Genomic DNA, 20,035 nt, shown 5'->3' with positions numbered 1-20,035 from the left:
TTGATCTGTATACCTGTGTTTCCCATAAACCACTTGAGTTCCTTGGGGTGCTTGGCAAAAATGAGAATTGCTGGATTCCAAGTTGCATTTACAGAATCAGAATCTCTGGGGAAGGGACCAGGAACCTGCATGCCTCCAGCTCCACAACCCGTCTACGCACTGAGGTTTGAGAACCGTCACGGTGTGGATGAAGGGGAGGGTGCTGAACAGTATGGTGTGATGTGGTGACTTACTGAGATACTGATTTCCAGAGAGCCTAGGGATCTACTGGCAGTGTTCCCCCGGAGGCAGGGGCCTGCTTCCTGTTGCAGCAGTCACGTGAGCTGTTACAAGTGCTAGGATTGAGTGATGCAGCGAGTGGAGAGGAAATGCAGATTCCTAACATCCTTAGGCGGAGAAGGCAATGGCACCCCACTCCAGTACTCTTGCCTGGAAAATCCCATGGATGGAGGAGCCTGGTAGGCTGCAGGCCATAGGGTCACAAAGAGTTGGACACGACTGAACGACTTCACTTTCACTTTTCACTTTCATGCGTTGGAGAAGGAAATGGCAACCCACTCCAGTGTTCTTGCCTGGAGAATCCCAGGGAGGGGGAGCCTGGTGGGCTGCCATCTCTGGGGTCGCAAAGAGTCGGACACGACTGAAGCGACTTAGCAGCAGCAACATCCTTAGGAGGGAGCAGGCAGGAGTTTAGGACCCAGCTGAGCTTCCGGCCGTTTGACTCCAGTGATGCAGGAATGCGGGCTTGAAGAGTGAATGGTCAAGGCTGTGGGCTGGGGGCTGGATGGCCCGGTTCCAGCCCCAGCAGCGCCACTTTCACAGCCACACAACCAGGGAAGTTCCTTCATCTCCAGTGGCCTCTCCCCTACCCTCCTGCCTCTGGTAACCACAAGTCTGATCTCTCTTTGTGAGTTCTGTTTTGTTTTCATTTTATTTATTTACTATTTTTGGCTGCACTGGGTCTTCATTGCTGCTCAAGGGGTTTCTCTAGTCGTGACAAGCAGACACCACTCCCTAGGTGTGGTGCACAAGCTTGTCATTGCTGTGGTTTCTCTTGTTGCAGAGCACAGGCTCTAGGGACGTGGGCTCAGGAGTTGCCACACTCAGGCCCCAGAGCGTGGGCTCAGGAGCTGTGGCTCCCAGCCTTAGTGGCCCTGCAGCATGTGGGATCTTCCCAGACTGGGGATCGAACCTCTGTCCCTGTATTGGCAGGAGGATTCTTACCCACTGTACCACCAGGGAAGTCCTGTTTTATTTTGCTTTAGATTTCACATGTAAGTGAGATCATACAGTACTTGTCTTTGTCTCACTGACTTCAGTTAGCATAATGCATTCAAGATCCGCCCATACTGTTGCAAATGGTAGGATTTTCTCTCTTTTATGTCTGAATAGTAGTCACACTATTGAACCAGACATGGAACATACCCAGAAGTGGAAAAGTTGGATCATACGGTAGTTCTATTTTTACTTTTCAAAGATCCTTTATCCAGTTTTTCCATAGTGGCTTTACCAGTTTACCAAGAGGGCACGAGGACCAGCAGTCCACATCCACGCATCGTTTGTTTAATTTGGGCCAGCTCTTCATTGCAGCGTGAGGGATCTTTAGCTGAGCATGCCACCATGCTTTGTCTCTTGTCTTTTGATGGTGACCATTTTAACAGGCATGAGGGGCGTCTTATTGTGGTTTTGCTTTGCATTTCCCTGATCGCTGTGATCCTGAGCTTCTTTTCATGTGACCTTTGTGACTGTGCTTTGGAAAAATATCTATTCAGGTCTTTCCCCCAGTTTTTAATTGGGTTATTTGGGTTTTTGCTGTTGAATTGTGTAAGTTCTTTCTATATTTTGGATATTAACCCCTTATTAGATACATAGTCTGAAATATTTCTTCCCATTCCGTTTTTTGTTTTTTCACATTGCTGATGGTTTCTTTTGCTCGCTAACAAAAACTTTTTAGTTTGATATGGTCCTGCTTGTTTATTTTTGCATTCTTTGCTTATGCCTTAGGTATCCTATCCAAAAAATCTTCACCAAGGCTCATGTCAGGGAGCTTTATTCCTGTGTTTTCTTCTAGGAAGAAATAAGACCTGATTTCAGGACTTATATTTAAATCTTTAATCCCTTTCTAGTTAACTTTTGTCTATGATGGAAGACACAGGTCCAGTTTCATTCTTTTATGTGAGTATTCAGTTATCCTGGCACTATTTGTTGAACCAATGTCTTTTCTTGGCTCCTTTGTCAAAATATTAGTTGACTGTGTATATTTGGGTATTTTTTCGGGGCTCAATCCTGTTCTGGTCTATTGGTTTTTAATGCCAGTACCATACTATTTTGATTTCAATAGCTTTATATTATAGCTTGAAATCAGGGGATGTGAGGCCTCCTGTTTTGTACCCCTTCCTCAGAATTTCTTTGACTATCCAGGGTCTTTTGTGGTTCCATATAAATTTTAGGAGTGTTTTTTCAACATCTGTAAAAAATACCATTGGACTCTTGATAGAGATTGCATTGAATCTATAGATGTTGTTTGGTAGTATTGACATTTTAATAATATTAATTCTTCCAATCCATGAATATGGAATATCTTTCCACTTTGTGTCTTTTTCAATTTCTTTCATTAATATCTTGTAGATTTCAGATAAGAAATCTTTCAGCTCCTTAGTTAAATTTATTTTTAAGTACTTTATTGTTTTTGATGCTATTATCAGTGGAATCAAGTTCTTTGTTTCTTTTTCAGAAAATTCATTGTTAGTGTATGGAAATGCTACTGAATTTTGTATGTTAATTTTGTATCTGCAGCTTTACTGAATTCATTGATACCAGCCATGAAAGGAGCTCTTACACTGTAGAAAGGGCTAGTGGTAGAAATCAGAGCTCCTCCCCAGCCCTACAGCTCTTGACCCTCATGAACCAAATTACCAGGACAACATATAATCATCCTTAGCTTTGAAGGAATGGAGGCTCGGGAGAGCCCGAGTAGGAACCAAGCCACCTGTGACTCTGAGGCCTCTGCCTTTTTAATTGCACAGTAATTCCTCTTCATCTGAAATGTCCTTCAACTTCCGCAGTTTTCCAAAGTTGAGATACTTGACACCTCCCACACGTGAAAATGTAACATATGCCCACAGTGAGTGAATTATATTCTTACTCTTCCTGATGTTCAAGCTGGTTTTAGAAAAGGCAGAGGAACCAGAGATCATATTGCCAACATCTGCTGGATCATGGAAAAAGCAAGAGAGTTCCAAAAAAACATCTATTTCTGCTTTATTGACTAGGCCAAAGCCTTTGACTGTGTGGATCACGATAAACTGTGGAAAATTCTGAAAGAGATGGGAATACCAGACCACCTGATCTGCCTCTTGAGAAATGTGTATGCAGGTCAGGAAACAACAGTTAGAACTGGACATGGAACAACAGACTGGTTCCAAATAGGAAAAGGAGTACATCAAGGCTGCATATTGTCACCCTGCTTATTTAACATATGCAGAGTACATCAGGAGAAATGCTTGGCTGGAAGAAGCACAAGCTGGAATCAAGATTGCCAGGAGAAATATCAATAACCTCAGATATGCAGATGACACCATCCTTATGGCAGAAAGTGAAGAGGAATTAAAAAGCCTCTTGATGAAAGTGAAAGAGGAGAGTGAAAAAGTTGGCTTAAAGCTCAACATTCAGAAAACGAAGATCATGGCATCTGGTCCCATCATGGGAAATAGATAGGGAAATAGTGGAAAGTGTCAGACTTTATTTTTTGAGGCTCCAAAATGACTGCAGATGGTGACTGCAGCCATGAAATTAAAAGACGCTTACTCCTTGGAAGGAAAGTTATGACCAACCCTAGATAGCATATTCAAAAGCAGAGACGTTACTTTGCCAGCAAAGGTCCATCTAGTCAAGGCTATGGTTTTTCCTGTGGTCATATATGGATGTGAGAGTTGGACTGTGAAGAAAGCTGAGTGCCGAAGAATTGATGCTTTTGAACTGTGGTGTTGGAGAAGACTCTTGAGAGTTCCTTGGACTGCAAGGAACCAGTCCATTCTGAAGGAGATCAGCCCTGGGATTTCTTTGGAAGGAATGATGCTAAAGCTGAAACTCCAGTACTTTGGCCACCTCATGCGAAGGGTTGACTCATTGGAAAAGACTCTGATGCTGGGAGGGATTGGGGGCAGGAGGAGAAGGGGACGATAGAGGATGAGATGGCTGGATGGCATCACTGACTCGATGGACGTGAGTCTGAGTGAACTCCAGGAGTCGGTGATGTACAGGGAGGCCTGGCGTGCTGCGATTCATGGGGTCGCAAAGAGTCGGACACGGCTGAGCGATTGAACTAAAGTGAACTAAACTGAATGCTAAATTGCAAAATAAACCTGAAGGAGTACAGGGGAGTGGCTTAGCGCATCTGTTGATAAAGCCTTAAAACATCAAGAGATTGTTTTTCCCTGCACTGTCAGAGTTTGCTGACTAAAAGCCATGAGGTGGTTTTGTGAGCTATTTAAGAAAAGCATTGAACAAAGGGGAAGCTGAAGAGGTGGGAGGGAATGAAAGAATTACAGATGAATTGTTTCAAATTATGCAATTCATCCAACCATACCTTAATGAGTCCTTGGGAAGTGGTGAATGAACCATTCATTTGTTCTCTAGATCAATGTGCTTTCTTGTGAGAGCAGATGGCTGTATAAAATCACTTAGCATGAGTTCAGAGGCTTTACAGGAAGATATGATAATTTATACCCCTCTTCCCTGCCTCATTTCTGCAAGGCATCATCTTCCCTCTCTAAAATCCCTGAGGAAGGAGAGTGTGCTAATTTGGCATCTGAGGTTTTTATAGGAACCCTGACCTACTCCTTGAGAAACTCATTCTTGGGAACGTCTCTTGCATTTCACATGTGGAAAGATGCCACTGCTGTTTACCAAGTACCAGGCACTGCGCTGTATTGTAAGCTGCTCCAGAGAACAGGACAGATGTTGCAGCTTCCCCTGGGGAGCTCATGGTTTAGTGAGGGAGACAGTGAACCAGTTAAAACAGAATTTCCTCAAAGATTTTTATGGAGCAAGCATGGCTCATGTGAACCCAAAGAATAATTGTCCTCACTTCAGAAACCTGATACCCAATTAGAGAGAAGCAATGTATGTATTAAAAATATGTATTTTGTAAAGGGTTAGGAGAACCAGGTTTTATTCATTGCTCTGTCTCTTTGCTAACTCTGTGATATGTCTAGCTTCAATTCCTCATCTTTAAACTGGAATGATAATATTTATCCTGCTGATGACTCTTGGGGTTGTTACAGGGAGTGCATCAGAGAATGTATATGAAAGTGCTGTCAATATTACTGAACACTTCCTTTTCCCATGACGTAATGTGGGTTGTCGTTTACTCAGTCATTCATAATTCATTTAGAGACCCATTCATTCAGCAAATGTATGCTAAGCACCTATTTGGTTGAAGATCCTGTGTTAAACCCTGTGTCTGGCGGTTTCGTCCTTTAGCGTTATCCGACTCTTAAGTATCTAGGTTTATTTAGCGTTAATTTTCTTACTAGGTTGGAGTGGGAGTGGGAAGAAGTTTGCAGTTGTGATCACCTATTTCAGCCCAGGAACTTATTACCTTACTTCTGTAATCTTCCTAGAGGCATGGGCAGGAGCATGGATAAGAAGCTGATAAAAAGTCATTCTGTGCGTCATAGGCTAGTTTAAAATCTTATGGAATTGTTACCAAATATAATTATAATTAAACAAATATAATTATCTTATGGAATTGTTACCAAATTGTTTATAATTACTTTAAAAACTCACATTACTCATTTTACTAGCCCAAATGTAGCCATTAGACAGGGAAAGATTTTATGATGACTATATATGTTTTATACTTCACTTATATTTGTTATGAAAGAACTGGTTTTCCTTATTTATTTAGAATACTTTGTGGCGGGCTAGACATTTTTCTCTGGACTAAATACTATTTACTATATTGAAGAGGAACGCATCACTCCAAATTATTTCTAACTTCTGGAATTTCTGTTTCCTTTGGACCCAAGACACTTTTAAACACTTGGACTTTGGGCATTTCAGCATAATGATTCCGTGCGTATCGCTACTCACCATTAAGATTTTCCTCGTAAATATAGTCAACACGAGTTGTCCCTCAAGTATGTTGCTGGATTTCCTTTAATCCTCAGGAAATGGCAATGCCTGTTCCATCTAATTTTTTTAAAAATATATAAGCCATCTAACAGATGTGCCTCCAGCCCTGGGGTTTTATTGACATGCGGGGCAGCAGACTCAAGCTCTCTCGTTAACTTGAGACCGAGAGTGACAGCTGGGCCCGCACAGAAGCCTGGGCGTGGTGGGGGTGGGAGGACCTGCCCCAGCAGGGTGGGCCTCTGTACTGTAGATGCTTTCCTCTCAGAGCCTGTACGGAGCATCTCGCATCCATTTCAGACTGGCAGAGGCTTCTTTCCCCTTGTTCCAAACAATGTTGATACAGAGGCCAATTACACGTCTGACTGAATTTTAAAATTGTGGTCCCTCATACAGTTGTTTCCCATTTCTACCGACCCTCAAAAATGTGTGTTTATTTCTGCAGAGCAAAAAAAGGTGTCCATATTTTTTTTGCTCAGATATTCCCTCCTTCTGCATCACCTCCGTTTTTTCAGAAGGACAATTAAATCTTTTTGACAGAGGAACTGCTGAACATCTATGGAAGCACACTAGTCTCTGTTTTTTCCTTCCTTTCAAACCTCAACTGCTGGTGGCTGCAGAGCCTTCTCTGAATAGAATAGGCTTTGTCTTAGCAGAATGGGGCTTCCCTTGTGGCTCAGCTGGTAAAGAATCTGCCTGCAGTGTGGAGGCCTGGGTTCAGTCCCTGGGTTGGGAAGATCCCCTGGAGAAGGGAAGGATACCCACTCCAGTATTCTGGCCTAGAGAATTCCATGGACAGTATAGTCCAGGAGGTTGCAAAGAGCCGGACAGTACTGAGAGACTCACACACATTGTTAGCAGCGTGGGCCAAAAGTTAAAGAAAAGAGGACAGCAGGCGGGTTTAAACAGCAAACCAGTGCTGTCTACTCTGTCCACGTGCTTCTTACTCCCGTCCTGTTCTCAGTATTTCTTTCCTCTGCCTGCATGCCCTCTGGGCCATGGGTAAACTTCCAGTTTTACAAAACAGCCTGGGTTTTCTTTACCGTCACCTCTTTTCCAGTCCACTGGTAGGACTCTTGTATTATGATTCTTTGTTTGGTCCTCAGTTCCCTATCTTGCTAATAACTTCCATGCTTTTGTTTATCAGCGTTCTTGATAAATTAACCTTTTATTCTCTGGAGACCCTGGCCTTGCCCCTACTGCCTTTTAAAAAGTACAAACTGAGCATTTTAGAAGAATTGTTGCTTTTAGTCCATCCTTTTGTTTTGCTGTACCTGTTAATCAGCTGTTATTCAGACTTCAATGCCCCAAAGCTAATACCAAGTTGTCACGTACCTCTTTTAAGGGCCTACCACCTCTTTTCCTGCCCCTCCCTCCAACACAAACAGATATCAACATACCATTTTTAAAGTATTAGCTGATCCCATGGACCTTCATATTCAAGGGATTTTGTGAAGATCAAGTATAAAGATCATCTTTTCTGAAACATCTGAAATTAAATAGAACCGTTTGTCCTACAGCGTGCAAGACGTTCTTTTGAGGATCAGATTTTTATTTCATGTTATAAAAAGAGACAGAGATCATGAGTCATCGTGTTAGGGCCCAGGATCTCAATAAAACAACTATCTTGTGGATTTGATAAGAACCAGCTGACCGGAGAAGGCAATGGCACCCCAATCCAGTACTCTTGCCTGGAAAATCCCATGGACGGAGGAGCCTGGTAGGCTGCAGTCCATGGGGTCGTGAAGAGTCAGATATGACTGAGCGACTTCACTTTCCCTTTTCACTTTCATGCATTGGAGAAGGAAATGGCAGCCCACTCCAGTGTTCTTGCCTGGAGAATCCCAGGGATGGGGGAGCCTGGTGGGCTGCCGTCTATGGGGTCTCACAGAGTCGGACACGACTGAAGTGACTTAGCAGTTAGCAGTAGCTGATCAGATGATTCACCCAGAGATTCTGTTAGTCGATTTTGTTCTAAGTTTAATTCTGTCACAGTTTCACTTCCTAAATGCAGAAGCCAGTTTCTGAAGAGTCTCCCTGTTCTTAAGCACCTCAATAGGGCCTTGACATTGGCCACTGGCAGCCTGTTTTTGCTCTCCTGGGGAATTGCATTGATGTCTAAAAACAAATATCAAGTTCCTCTTTTGAATGTAAATGAAATTATAAAACTGAGGCATAGCTCTCACTCTCCAACTGTGAAAATTTAAACCTCCTTCCCGGTCATTTCTGAGCAAAGTTCCTTTTATTTCCATCTGTTAATATTTACATGGTCCTACTAAAATAAGTTATAAATACTTCTTTTGAAATAAAAACAAACATCTGTTAACCGTAGACATCTTTAAGCTTTTTTTCCCTCTTCATCTCTTCAGTAAAAAACTCTAAGAAGGATGAGGGGCTTTTACTTACATTGATTAATTTTCTTTTGCCTTTCTTAGTTATTTAATCTAGAAAGCACATCAGGATATCTTTTATAGGAGAGATAAGCTTAATGAGACACTGAGTCTTTGAAAATAGTTCATAGATAACTCCAGTGGTTGAATATCAGCCTGCTGGTTTTGTAACACCTGTTGCCTTGTGGTTAGTTAAAAGTGCTCGAAGTCAAGTGTCCAGGTTTCTAAGAGATGCTGAATTGGAGAAGGAATTTTGGCACAACCCCAAAATAAGACCCTTTGCTACTAAATATCCTCAGTATTGTAATATTTGTTTTTATAATCATGTCTTTGTGGAATCTAAATATATTTTAATCATATTAGTCTGCAGCCACAGTTTAATAAGAAAAGATTGATATTTGCCCCCCATAATGTGATGTTGCAAATACTTTATTGGTCCGGAAGACAAGTTTAGTAGAATATAGATTAGGTCAGTGGGAAGGGTTCCTCTTTTTTTTAAGTGTAATTTAAAAAACATTGCATTCTCAGGCTACTTATAGAGGACTGAATAATTTTCTTGCTATAGCTGAGAAATCTAACTCTCTATTGTTTAATTTTCTATGGTATTTGTTTGTTTGTTTTGTTATTTTGGCTACTCCATGTATCACGTAGGATCTTAGTCCCCCAGCCAGGAATCAAACCTGTGCCCCCTGCAATGGAAGCACGGAGTCTTAACCAGTGGACCGCCAAGGAAATTCCTAATTGTCTATGGTTTTGTCATTTATTTTTAGGTACCAAAGGAAGAAATAAAGGGGAATTCACAAATCTTCAAGGGGTAGCGGCATCTACAAATGGAAAGATACTGATTGCTGACAGTAACAACCAGTGTGTGCAGGTATGGCTCCTAATTGTATACCTTTAACAACTTGTATTGATAACGTAGATACAGGTGCAGTTTTCCACTTAAGGCCTGCTGCTGCTGCTAAGTCGCTTCAGTCGTGTCCGACTCTGTGTGACCCCATAGACGGCGGCCCACCGTCTCCAGGCAAGAACACTGGAGTTGCCATTTCCTTCTCCAGTGCATGAAAGTGAAAAGTGAAAGGGAAGTCGTGCAGTCGTGTCTGACTCTTCGTGACCCCACGGACTGCAGCTTACGAGGCTCCTCAGTCCATGGGATTTTCCAGGCAAGAGTACTGGAGTGGGGTGCTATCGCCTTCTCCAACTTAAGGCCTAAGATGCAAGAGAAGAAAGGGAAGCTAATCTTGTGTGTGTAGGCTTTACTTCAAATAGGGCTTGTATGTTCTGCCCTGTAGTCCTTACGACAAATATTCTTCCCTGTTTTTGCCCTGATGATTTCTGTGCTAGCTCACATTGCAATGAATGTACTTTGTTTTTCAGATATTTTCCAATGATGGACAGTTCAAAAGTCGTTTTGGCATACGAGGACGCTCTCCTGGGCAGCTGCAGCGTCCCACAGGAGTAGCCGTGCATCCCAGTGGGGACATAATCATTGCTGATTATGATAACAAATGGGTTAGCATCTTCTCATCAGATGGCAAGTTTAAGGTGAGATTAACTACAACTGACCAGTTGAGAGAAGGAATAGGGAATACAAGATAAAATTGTCTACTCTGGGGGGGTCTCACAGATCCAATAAAATGTTCAACAGTTTTTCATACGCAGAACATCTTGACTTTGTCACATCTAAGTTTAACAAAGCGAGTGTCACAGTGATATTGTTATAAATCTACTCATGTATATCCTAAATATGGCTTTGTTTTATAAAGCAGTTAGTTTGCTCAGTTGCTCTTTTAAATTACATTCTTTTTAAATGCTCTTTTTCATTATAGCTTATCCCAGGGGGTTGGATGTAGTTCCCTGTACTATAGAGTAGGACCTGGTGGTGGATTCATGTTAAATGGAATAGTTTGCATCTTCTAACTCCATGTATTCATGCTAAATGTTCTAACCCCATGTATTCATGCTAAATGTTCTAACCCCATGTATTCATGCTAAATGCAGTAGTTTGCGTCTACTTTCTCCAAACTGCAGTCTGGTCCTTCTCCCCTTTCGCAACCACAAGTCTGTTCTCTGTGTTCATGAACCTGTTTCTGGTTTGTAGGTAGCTTCATTTGTGCCGTATTTTGGATTCCACATATAAGTGATACCGTGTGGTATTTGTCTTTCCCTTTCTGACTTCATTTAGTATGATAATCTCCAGTTGCATCCATGTTGCTGCAAATGGCATTATTTCATTCTTTTTATGACTGACTAGTATTCCATTGTTTATATGTACTACCTTTTCTTTATCCATCATCTGTTCATGGATATTTAGGTTGTTTCCATGTCTTGGCTCTTGTAAACAGTGCTGCTATGAGCCTAGGGTGGGCTTCTCCAGTGGTTCAGCGGTAAAGAATCTGCCTGCAGTGCAGGAGATGCAGGAGACACAGGTTCGATCTGTGGGTTGGGAAGATCCCCTGGAGGAGGGCACAGCAACCCACTCCACTATTCTTGCTGGGAAAATCCCATGGACAGAGGAGCCTGGTGGATTACAGTCCATGGGGTCACAAAGAGTTGGATAAAAATGAAGCAACTGAGCACGCACACACAAACAGAGGGTTGTGTTTATCTTTTTGAATCCTAGATTTGTCTGGGTATGTGCCCAGGCGTGTGATTGCTGGATCATGTGGTAGCTCTGTTTTTAGTTTTTTGAGGACCCTCTATACTGTTCCCCACAGTGGCTGTACAGTTTATACTCGCACCAGCACTGAAGGAGGGTGCCCTTTTCTCCACATCCTCTCCAGCATCTGTTATTTGTAGACATTTTAATGACGGCCGCTCTGACTGGTATGAGGTGGTACCTCATTGTAGTCTTGATTTGCATTTCTCTAATTATTAATGATGTTGAACATCTTTTCATGTACCCACTGGCCATCTGTATGTCTTGTTTGGAGAAATGTCTGTTAATATCTTCTGCCTGTTTTTCGATTGGGTTTTATTTGGTGGTTGAGTTCTATGAGCTGTTTGTATATTTTGGAGATTAAGTCCTTGTTAGTCGTCTCATTTGCAAATATTTTCTCCCATTCTGTAGACTGTCTTTTTGTTTGTGTGTATCTGTGTTTTTTATGGTTTCCTTTGCTGTGCAGAAGCTTGTAAGTTTGATTAGGTCCCATTTATTTATTTTTGTTTTTATTTCTGTTGCCTTGGGGGACTGACCTAAGAAGAACATTGGTACAATTTATGTTGGAGAATGTTCTGCCTATGCTGTCTTGTAGGAGTTTTATGGTGTCATGTCTTATGTTTAAGTCTTTAAGCCATTTTGAGTTTATTTTTGTGCATAGTGTGAGGATGTGTTCTAACTTCATTGATTTATGTGCAGCTGTCCAACTTTCCCAGCACCACTTCTTGAAGAGACTGTCTTTTTTCCAATTTTATATTCTTGCCTCCATTTTGTGCGTGAGCTTCCCTGGTGGCTCAGCAATAAGAAATCTGCCTGCAGTGCAGGAGATGTGGGTTCAGTCCCTGGGTCAGGATCCTGAAGGAGGAAATGGCAACCCACTCCAATATTCTTGCCTGGGAAATCCCATGGACAGAGGAGCCTGGTGGGCTAGAGTATGGGGTCTCAAGAGTTGGAAAGGACACAGCGACCAAACCACGACCACCACCTTTGTGTATGGGTTTATTCCTGGGCTGGCTATTCTGTGCCATTGATCCATCTGTCTGCTTTTGTACCAAAACCACTGTTTTGACCACTGTAGCTTTGCAGTTTTGTCTAAAGTTTGGGAGAGGTATGCCTCCTGCTTTGTTTTTTTCCGCAAGATTGCTTTGGCAATTCTGGGTCTTTTGTAGTTCCATATAAGTTATGGATTATCTGTTCTAGTTCTGTGAAAAATGTCATGGGTAGTGCTTCTTGTTTTTCTTTTTTTAATATCATCAGGTTTACCTCCATTCAGAAAAACAACAATTTTTATAAAAGGTTATTGAGGCAATTTATATTTCCCAAATTAGCCTACAGATTGTCGTTTATGAAGTTCCTTCAGGCCTGTGATAGATGATGATATGGGAGAAACAGAATTATTAACACATTGTCCCTACTCTTTAAAAATATAGAAGCCTTTTGAGGAAAAAAGACAGATACATGGAAATGATAGAAAACAATTCACGTCAGCCTTTCCGTTCAGTTCAGTCGCTCAGTCCTGTCCGACTCTTTGTGACCCCATGGACTGCAGCACTCCAGGCCTCCCTGTCCATCACCAGCTCCCAGAGCTTACTCAAACTCATGCCCATTGAGTTGGTGATGCCATCCAACCATCTCATCCTCTGTCATCCCCTTCTCCTCCCACCTTCAGTCATTCCCAACATCAGGGTCTTTTCCAATGAGTCAGTTCTTCGCATCAGGTGACCAAAGTATTGGACTCTCAGCTTCAACATCAGTCCTTCCAATGAACACTCAGGACTGATCTCCTTTAGGATGGACTGGTTGGATCGCCTTGCAGTCCAAGGGACTCTCAAGAGTCTTCTCCAACACCACAGTTCAAAAGCATCAATTCTTCGGCGCTCAGCTTTCTTTATAGTTCAACTCTCACGTCCATACATGACTACTGGAAAAACCATAGCCTTGACTAGACAGACCTTTGTTGGCAAAATAATGTCTCTGCTTTTTAATATGCTGTCTAGCTGATCATAACTTTCCTTCCAAGGAGTAAGCGTCTTTTAACTTCATGGCTGAAGTCACCATCTGCAGTCATTTTGGAGCCCCCAAAATAAAGTCTGTCACTGTTTCCACTGTTTGCCCATCTATTTCCCATGAAGTGATGGGACTGCATGCCATGATCTTCGTTTTCTGAATGTTCAGCTTTAAGCCAACTTTTTCACTTTGCTCTTTCACTTTAATCAAGAGGCTTTTTAGTTCTTCTTCACTTTCTGCCATAAAGGTGGTGTTATCTGCATATCTGAGGTTATTGATATTTCTCCCAGCAATCTTGATTCTAGCTTGTGCTTCATCCAGCCAAGTGTTTCCCATGATGTACTCTGCCTATAAGTTAAATAAGCAGGGTGACAATATACAGCCTTGATGTACTCCTTTTCCTATTTGGAACCAGTCTTTTGTTCCATGTCCAGTTCTAACTGTTGCTTCCTGACCTGCATACAGATTTCTCAAGAGGCAGGTCAGGTGGTCTGGTATTCCCATCTCTTTTGGAATTTTCCACAGTTTATTGTGATCCACACAGTCAAAGGCTTTGGCCTAGTCCATAAAGCAGAAATAGATGTTTTTTTGGAACTCTCTTGCTTTTTCCATGATCCAGCAGATGTTGGCAATTTGATCTCTGGTTCCTCTGCCTTTTCTAAAACCAGCTTGAACATCAGGAAGTTCACGGTTCATGTATTGTTGAAGCCTGGCTTGGAGAATTTTGAGTATTACTTTGATAGTGTGTGAGATGAGTGCAATTGTGCAGTAGTTTGAGCATTCTTTGGCATTGCTTTTCTTAGGGATTGGAATGAAAACTGACCTTTTCCAGTCCCGTGGCCACTGCTGAGTTTTCCAAATTTGCTGGCACATTGAGTGCAGCACTTTCACAGCATCATCCTTCAGGATTTGAAATAGCTCAACTGGAATTCCATCATCTCCACTAGCTTTGTTTATAGTGATGCTTCCTAGGGCCCACTTGACTTCACATTCCAGGATGTCTGGCTCTAGGTGAGTGATCACACCATCATGATTACCTGGGTCATGAACATCTTTTTTGTACAGTTCTTCTGTGTATTCTTGCCACCTCCTCTTAACATCTTCTGCTTCTGTTAGGTCCGTACCATTTCTGTCCTTTATTGAGCCCATCATTGCCTGAAATGTTCCCTTGGTATCTCTGATTTTCTTGAAGAGATCTCTAGTCTTTCCATTCTATTGTTTTCCTCTATTTCTTTGCACTGATCACTGAGGAAGGCTTTCTTATCTCTCCTTTCACTATTCTTTGAAACTCTGCATTTAGATGGGAATATCTTTCCTTTTCTTCTTTGCCTTTTGCTTCTCTTCTTTTCACAGCTATTTGTAAGGCCTCCTCAGACAGCCATTTTGCTTTTTTGCATTTCTTTTTCTTGGGGATGGTCTTATCCCTGTCTCCTATACAGTGTCACGAAGCTCCATCCATAGCTCATCGGGCACTCTGTCTATCAGATCTAGTCCCTTAAATCTATTTCTCACTTCTACTTTATAATCGTAAGGAATTTGATTTAGGTCATACCCAAGTGATCTAATGGTTTTCCCTACTTTCTTTAATTTAAGTCTGAATTTGGCAATAAGGAGTTCATGATCTGAGCCACAGTCAGCTCCTAGTCTTGTTTTTGCTGACTTTATAGAGCTTCTCCATCTTTGGCTGCAAAGAATATAATCTATCTGATTTCAGTATTGACCATCTGGTGATGTCCATGTGTAGAGTCTTCTCCTGTGTTGTTGTGAAAGCTGAATGGTTCTGTGAAGACCTACAAGACCATTTAGAACTAAAACACAAAAAAGATGTCCTTTTCATTATAAGGGACTGGAATGCAAAAGTAGAAAATCAAGAAACACCTGGAGTAACAGGCAAATTTGGCCTTGCAGTACAGAATGAAGCAGGGCAAAGGCTAACAGGGTTTTGCCAAGAGAACATACTAGTCATAGCAAACAGTCTCTTCCAACAACACAAGAGAAGACTCTACACATGTCAGCCTTTCAGGTCAGTTCAATTCAGTCGCTCAGTCGTGTCTGACTCTTTGCGACCCCATGAATCGCAACACGCCAGGCCTCCCTGTCCATCACCAACTCCCGGAGTTCACTCAGACTCACGTCCATCAAGTCAGTGATGCCATCCAGCCATCTCATCCTCTGTCGTCCCCTTCTCCTCCTGCCCCCAATCCCTCCCAGCATCAGAGTCTTTTCCAATGAGTCAACTCTTCGCATGAGGTGGCCAAAGTACTGGAGTTTCAGCTTTAGCATCATTCCTTCCAAATAAATCCCAGGGCTGATCTCCTTCAGAATGGACTGGTTGGATCTCCTTGCAGTCCAAGGGACTCTCAAGAGTCTTCTCCAGCACCACAGTTGAAAAGCATCAGTTCTTGGGCGCTCAGCTTCTTCACAGTTGAACTCTCACTTCCATACACGACCACAGGAAAAACCATAGCCTTGACTAGACGAACCTTTGTTGACAAAGTAATGTCTCTGCTTTTGAATATGCTATCTAGGCTGGACATAACTTTCCTTCCAAGGAGTAAGCGTCTTTTAATTTCATGGCTGAAGTCACCATCTGCAGTCATTTTGGAGCCCAAAAAAATAAAGTCTGACACTGTTTCCATTGTTTGCCCATCTATTTCCCATGAAGTGATGGGACTGAATGCCATGATCTTCGTTTTCTGAATGTTGAGCTTTAAGCAACTTTTTCACTCTCCACTTTCACTTTCATCGAGAGGCTTTTTAGTTCCTCTTCACTTTCTGCCATAAGGGTGGTGTCATCTGCATATCTGAGGTGATTGATATTTCTCCCAGCAGTCTTGGTTCCAGCATGTGTTTCTTCCAGTCCACTGTTTCTCATGATGTACTCTGCATGTAAATTAAATAAGCAGGGTGACAATATACAGCCTTGACGTACTCCTTTTCCTATTTGGAACCAGTCTGTTGTTCCATGTCCAGTTCTAACTGTTGCTTCCTGACCTGCATACAGATTTCTCAAGAGGCAGGTCAGGTGGTCTGGTATTCCCATCTCTTTTGGAATTTTCCGCAATTTATTGTGATCCACACAGTCAAAGGCTTTGGCCTAGTCAATAAAGCAGAAATAGATGTTATTCTGGAACTCTCTTGCTTTTTCCATGATCCAGTGGATGTTGGCAATTTGATCTCTGGTTCCTCTGCCTTTTCTAAAACCAGCTTGAACATCAGGAAGTTCATGGTTCACGTATTGCTGAAGCCTGGCTTGGAGAATTTTGAGCATTGCTTTGATAGTGTGTGAGATGAGTGCAATTGTGCGGTAGTTTGAGCATTCTTTGGTATTGCCTTTGTTTGGGATTGGAATGAAAACTGACCTTTTCCAGTCCCATGGCCACTGCTGAGTTTTCCAAATTTGTTGGCACATTGAGTGCAGCACTTTCACAGCATCATCCTTCAGGATTTGGAGTAGCTCAACTGGAATTCCATCACCTCCACTAGCTTTGTTCATAGTGATGCTTTCTAAGGCCCACTTGACTTCACATTCCAGGATGTCTGGCTCTAGGTCAGTGATCACACCATCATGATTATCTGGGTCTTGAAGATCTTTTTTGCACAGCTCTTCTGTGTATTCTTGCCACCTCTTCTTAATATCTTCTGCTTCTGTCAGGTCCATACTATGTCAGCCTTTAGTCAGTCACAAATTGTTTGGTACAATTTTGAACCATAGTGTTGTGGTTCATAATGTAAGAACTGAAAGGAAAAGAAAACGGGGGCTGTCTCCAAAGAGAAAATGTGAGCTGAGCTACGACTTGGAGGGAACCCATCGTTCAGTGTACTTGTTGTCACTCTCAGCATCATCTTCTGTGTCTTCCGCCGATCACTGAGGAATAGAGTGCTGTTTGATGACAACAGAAATCTCTTTTCCAACAAGATCATCTCCAACCCATTTTCTACATTTGTTCCCAAGATGATGCAACACTTTGTCACAAGCAGTGTCTTGCAGGCCGTGTGCAGTATCGTCCCCGTCCCGGCCCCTGCTGGTCCAGGCTTCTTTGTCAGTGGACAGCATGAACTTTAACTCATTGGAATACCAGTTCTGCAGCTTATTAACTGTTTGACGTTTGGCAGATTGCATGACTTTCTTAAGCCTTGATGGCCTCATGTTGCAAATTTGGATTTAAAAAAAATCTGACTTACAGGATTTGGATAAGGATTACATGAGATATTATTTCTGGATTTTATATGTGCCTGGTGTGAAATAGGCATCCAGGAAGCGTTCTTTTCCAGTGCCTGTCCAAAGCATCCCGTCTGTTGGATCAGCTACGATTCCGCCTTCATGACCTCATGCTGGCTCCTGGTGCTCATTCCTTCTTTGTCCAGACTTATACGGGGACGGTGCTCTTCATAATCTATTCTGAAATCCTAAAGATGCGTGAAATTCACTTAGTCTCTTACTGGAAGAATTTGTATTTTCCTTTGTGTGTTTGTTAGATCACAACAGTCACCCCATCAGTTTAATTTTAAAAAGTTACGTACTTATTAACCCTCAGGTTGGAGCCTCTGTTTTCGTGGGGCAGCTTTTGTTCAGACTTGGAGAATAAAAAGCTATCAACTCTAATTCCACCATATTGCATACCAATCTTCAGTTGTCCTTTATTTTTTTGTTCCACTGCTAATTTAATGACTGTATCATGGCAATATGCACAAGTTCTCTTGTCTTGCTGTGTCTCTAACTTCGTCCTCTTGTTTTCATAGTTGTATTTGTGGTAAGGCTAACCCAAATATGACAGCTTTATCATTACTAGAATGAACACTCTTCAGTGACCTCTTGAAAATACTCTTCTAATTTGGAGATAACCCATTTATTCTAGTTTAATACTCTAGCAAAACCATGACCTGTTGTTTCAAATTTAAAAACTAACACTAAAATAGTTATTGAAAGTTTTATATCTGAAATATTTTATATCTATTATATTAAAACAACTTGAAACAGTAGTTTTATATTTAAGAAAGCAAGGTTTCCTGTATCAAACATTTCTAATTCAGTGGTTCAGTATTCTGTATGTAATAGGCTTTCTTCTTGAAGAACTGGATTCTGATAGTGGGAAGACTGTTGGTAATAATTGGAATAAACATGAAGGAACACTTATGCCCCCTAGAGGTTTGGGGGAATGGATATGGTATAGTTGCAACACACTCCTTTTTTTTTTTTTTTAATCAAAATCCAAAGACTAAGAGGTTATGAAGTGAAAAAACATTTGTACTTTAATGAGATTTCATCCAAGTGTGATGCCCATGACCATAAACAGAGAGATATTTATTTTCTTCTTTGGTGGAATTCAGTAAAATTAAACAGATGCTCAGGAAAACAAACTCTTAACACACATTTAGATTCTCTGTATTTATTCCTAATAGTTCTAAGGATATAGTTTCTTATCTCCTTTTCTTTGTTTTACTCACCAACTTCTTAGGCCTAATTTTATTCCTCTCTGCCTCTTAAGTTTTTCCTTTCCATCTTCCCTCCTGACTTACATCTTCCAGTCCATCTGGGAACCTTTTGTGACCTCAGAACAGGTAAAGAGACCCCTGGCCACCATATTCTAAAATACCTCATCTCTTCTTTCAATTTAAGGACACATTTCTTGAGTTAAATATTTTTGTTTAACTTTTCCAAAGCCAGGGTCTAAAATATCTTTGCTTAGTATTCTGTTTAAATAGGGGACACATTGTCAGTAATTCTTATTTCACTTGGGAGAATCTAGTGCAGCTAATCAGGAGTGATGAACGGAAGTGGAAGGAAAAAGAGGTTTTGGTTCAACATTTGCATTGTTTTCTTTTAGACATGTGCTAGTTCTCAAATGGCTGTTATCCCTTATTTTCTGTTTTTATGCTACATAATTATCATCCACTTGGTATTATGTGACTGAGTCATTCTAAGTAACAACCATTATTCAAAGTATTAGGTAATGATGATGTTCTTGTTAAGCATCTGAATTCCCTCTTACCTTTGATCTCTACTGCCATAACTTCCATTCACACATGGAAGTATATAAGTTTTTTTTGCAAGCTCTTGTGTTATAGTCTCTGGTCTTTGAGCTAGATTGCAAATATCAGAATTAAATTAACCAACAGATTCCCTTGCAAGAATGCCAGTATTTCCTTTCTGAATAACTGTATCTCTTTGTTCTAAAGAGATCAGATCTGAATCTCAGTAATTTATAAACTTACAAGAATGAAAAATCCTACATGGCAACCCACTCCAGTATTCTTGCCTGGAGAATCCCGTGCTCCTCTACAGTCCATGGGGTCTGAGCTGATCATGACTGAAGCAACGTAGAGCCCAGCGCTGAGCCTGAAGCTCCTCTGTGGGGGTGTGGGGCCCGCCTCCCTCTCTCCACTTCTCTCTGCACGTATCTGCATGTCTCTGTGAGGACAGAAGATAATCCTGCCCGTCAGGTATAATATCAACTGAAGAGAGTGGGAGAGAGGGAGAGTGTGTCTGACACTCCTTTATCCTCCAGAATCTGCACGACCCAGGAGGCAAATGACATCACTGCCGTTTTGTAGATGAGGAAACTGAGGTTCAGAATGGTGACAGAATGAACTTTGCTCTGAAATTTTGATCCTAGGTGACTGGACAAACTGTGGTGTCATAAAAGAAATTAGGAAATTCAGAGGTGCTAGTTTGGGGTGTTTTTTTTTTAATCTCTTTTTGTTTTTTTAAATGGTTTGATGTTGATTGAGTTTGAGATAAAATCAGCCATGGCTAAAGATACAGATTTGAGAATCTTACACATGGCAGTGAAAGCTGATGCCATAGCATAAATGAGATTTTAGAAGTGTGTAGAGTCGAGCT

General features: G+C 41.6%; 1 protein-coding gene across 9 annotated transcripts in view; it reads left to right on the top strand.

Moving 5' to 3' along the window:
- The window catches only part of TRIM2 (tripartite motif containing 2), a 127,910-nt gene that overhangs the window by 94,398 nt on the left and 13,477 nt on the right, over positions 1–20,035 (top strand). For all 9 annotated transcript variants that reach the window (XM_024977387.2, XM_059876112.1, XM_059876109.1 and 6 more), the window contains 2 exon segments: positions 9,296–9,399; positions 9,903–10,070. In XM_024977387.2, coding sequence (XP_024833155.1) covers positions 9,296–9,399; positions 9,903–10,070 — 272 coding nt within the window.

This window comes from Bos taurus, chromosome 17 (genome assembly GCF_002263795.3).
Source record: "Bos taurus isolate L1 Dominette 01449 registration number 42190680 breed Hereford chromosome 17, ARS-UCD2.0, whole genome shotgun sequence".
Classification (NCBI taxonomy): Eukaryota; Metazoa; Chordata; class Mammalia; order Artiodactyla; family Bovidae; genus Bos; species Bos taurus.
Note: the sequence above shows the minus strand (reverse complement) of the source record. Positions and strands in the feature narration are given on the sequence as shown.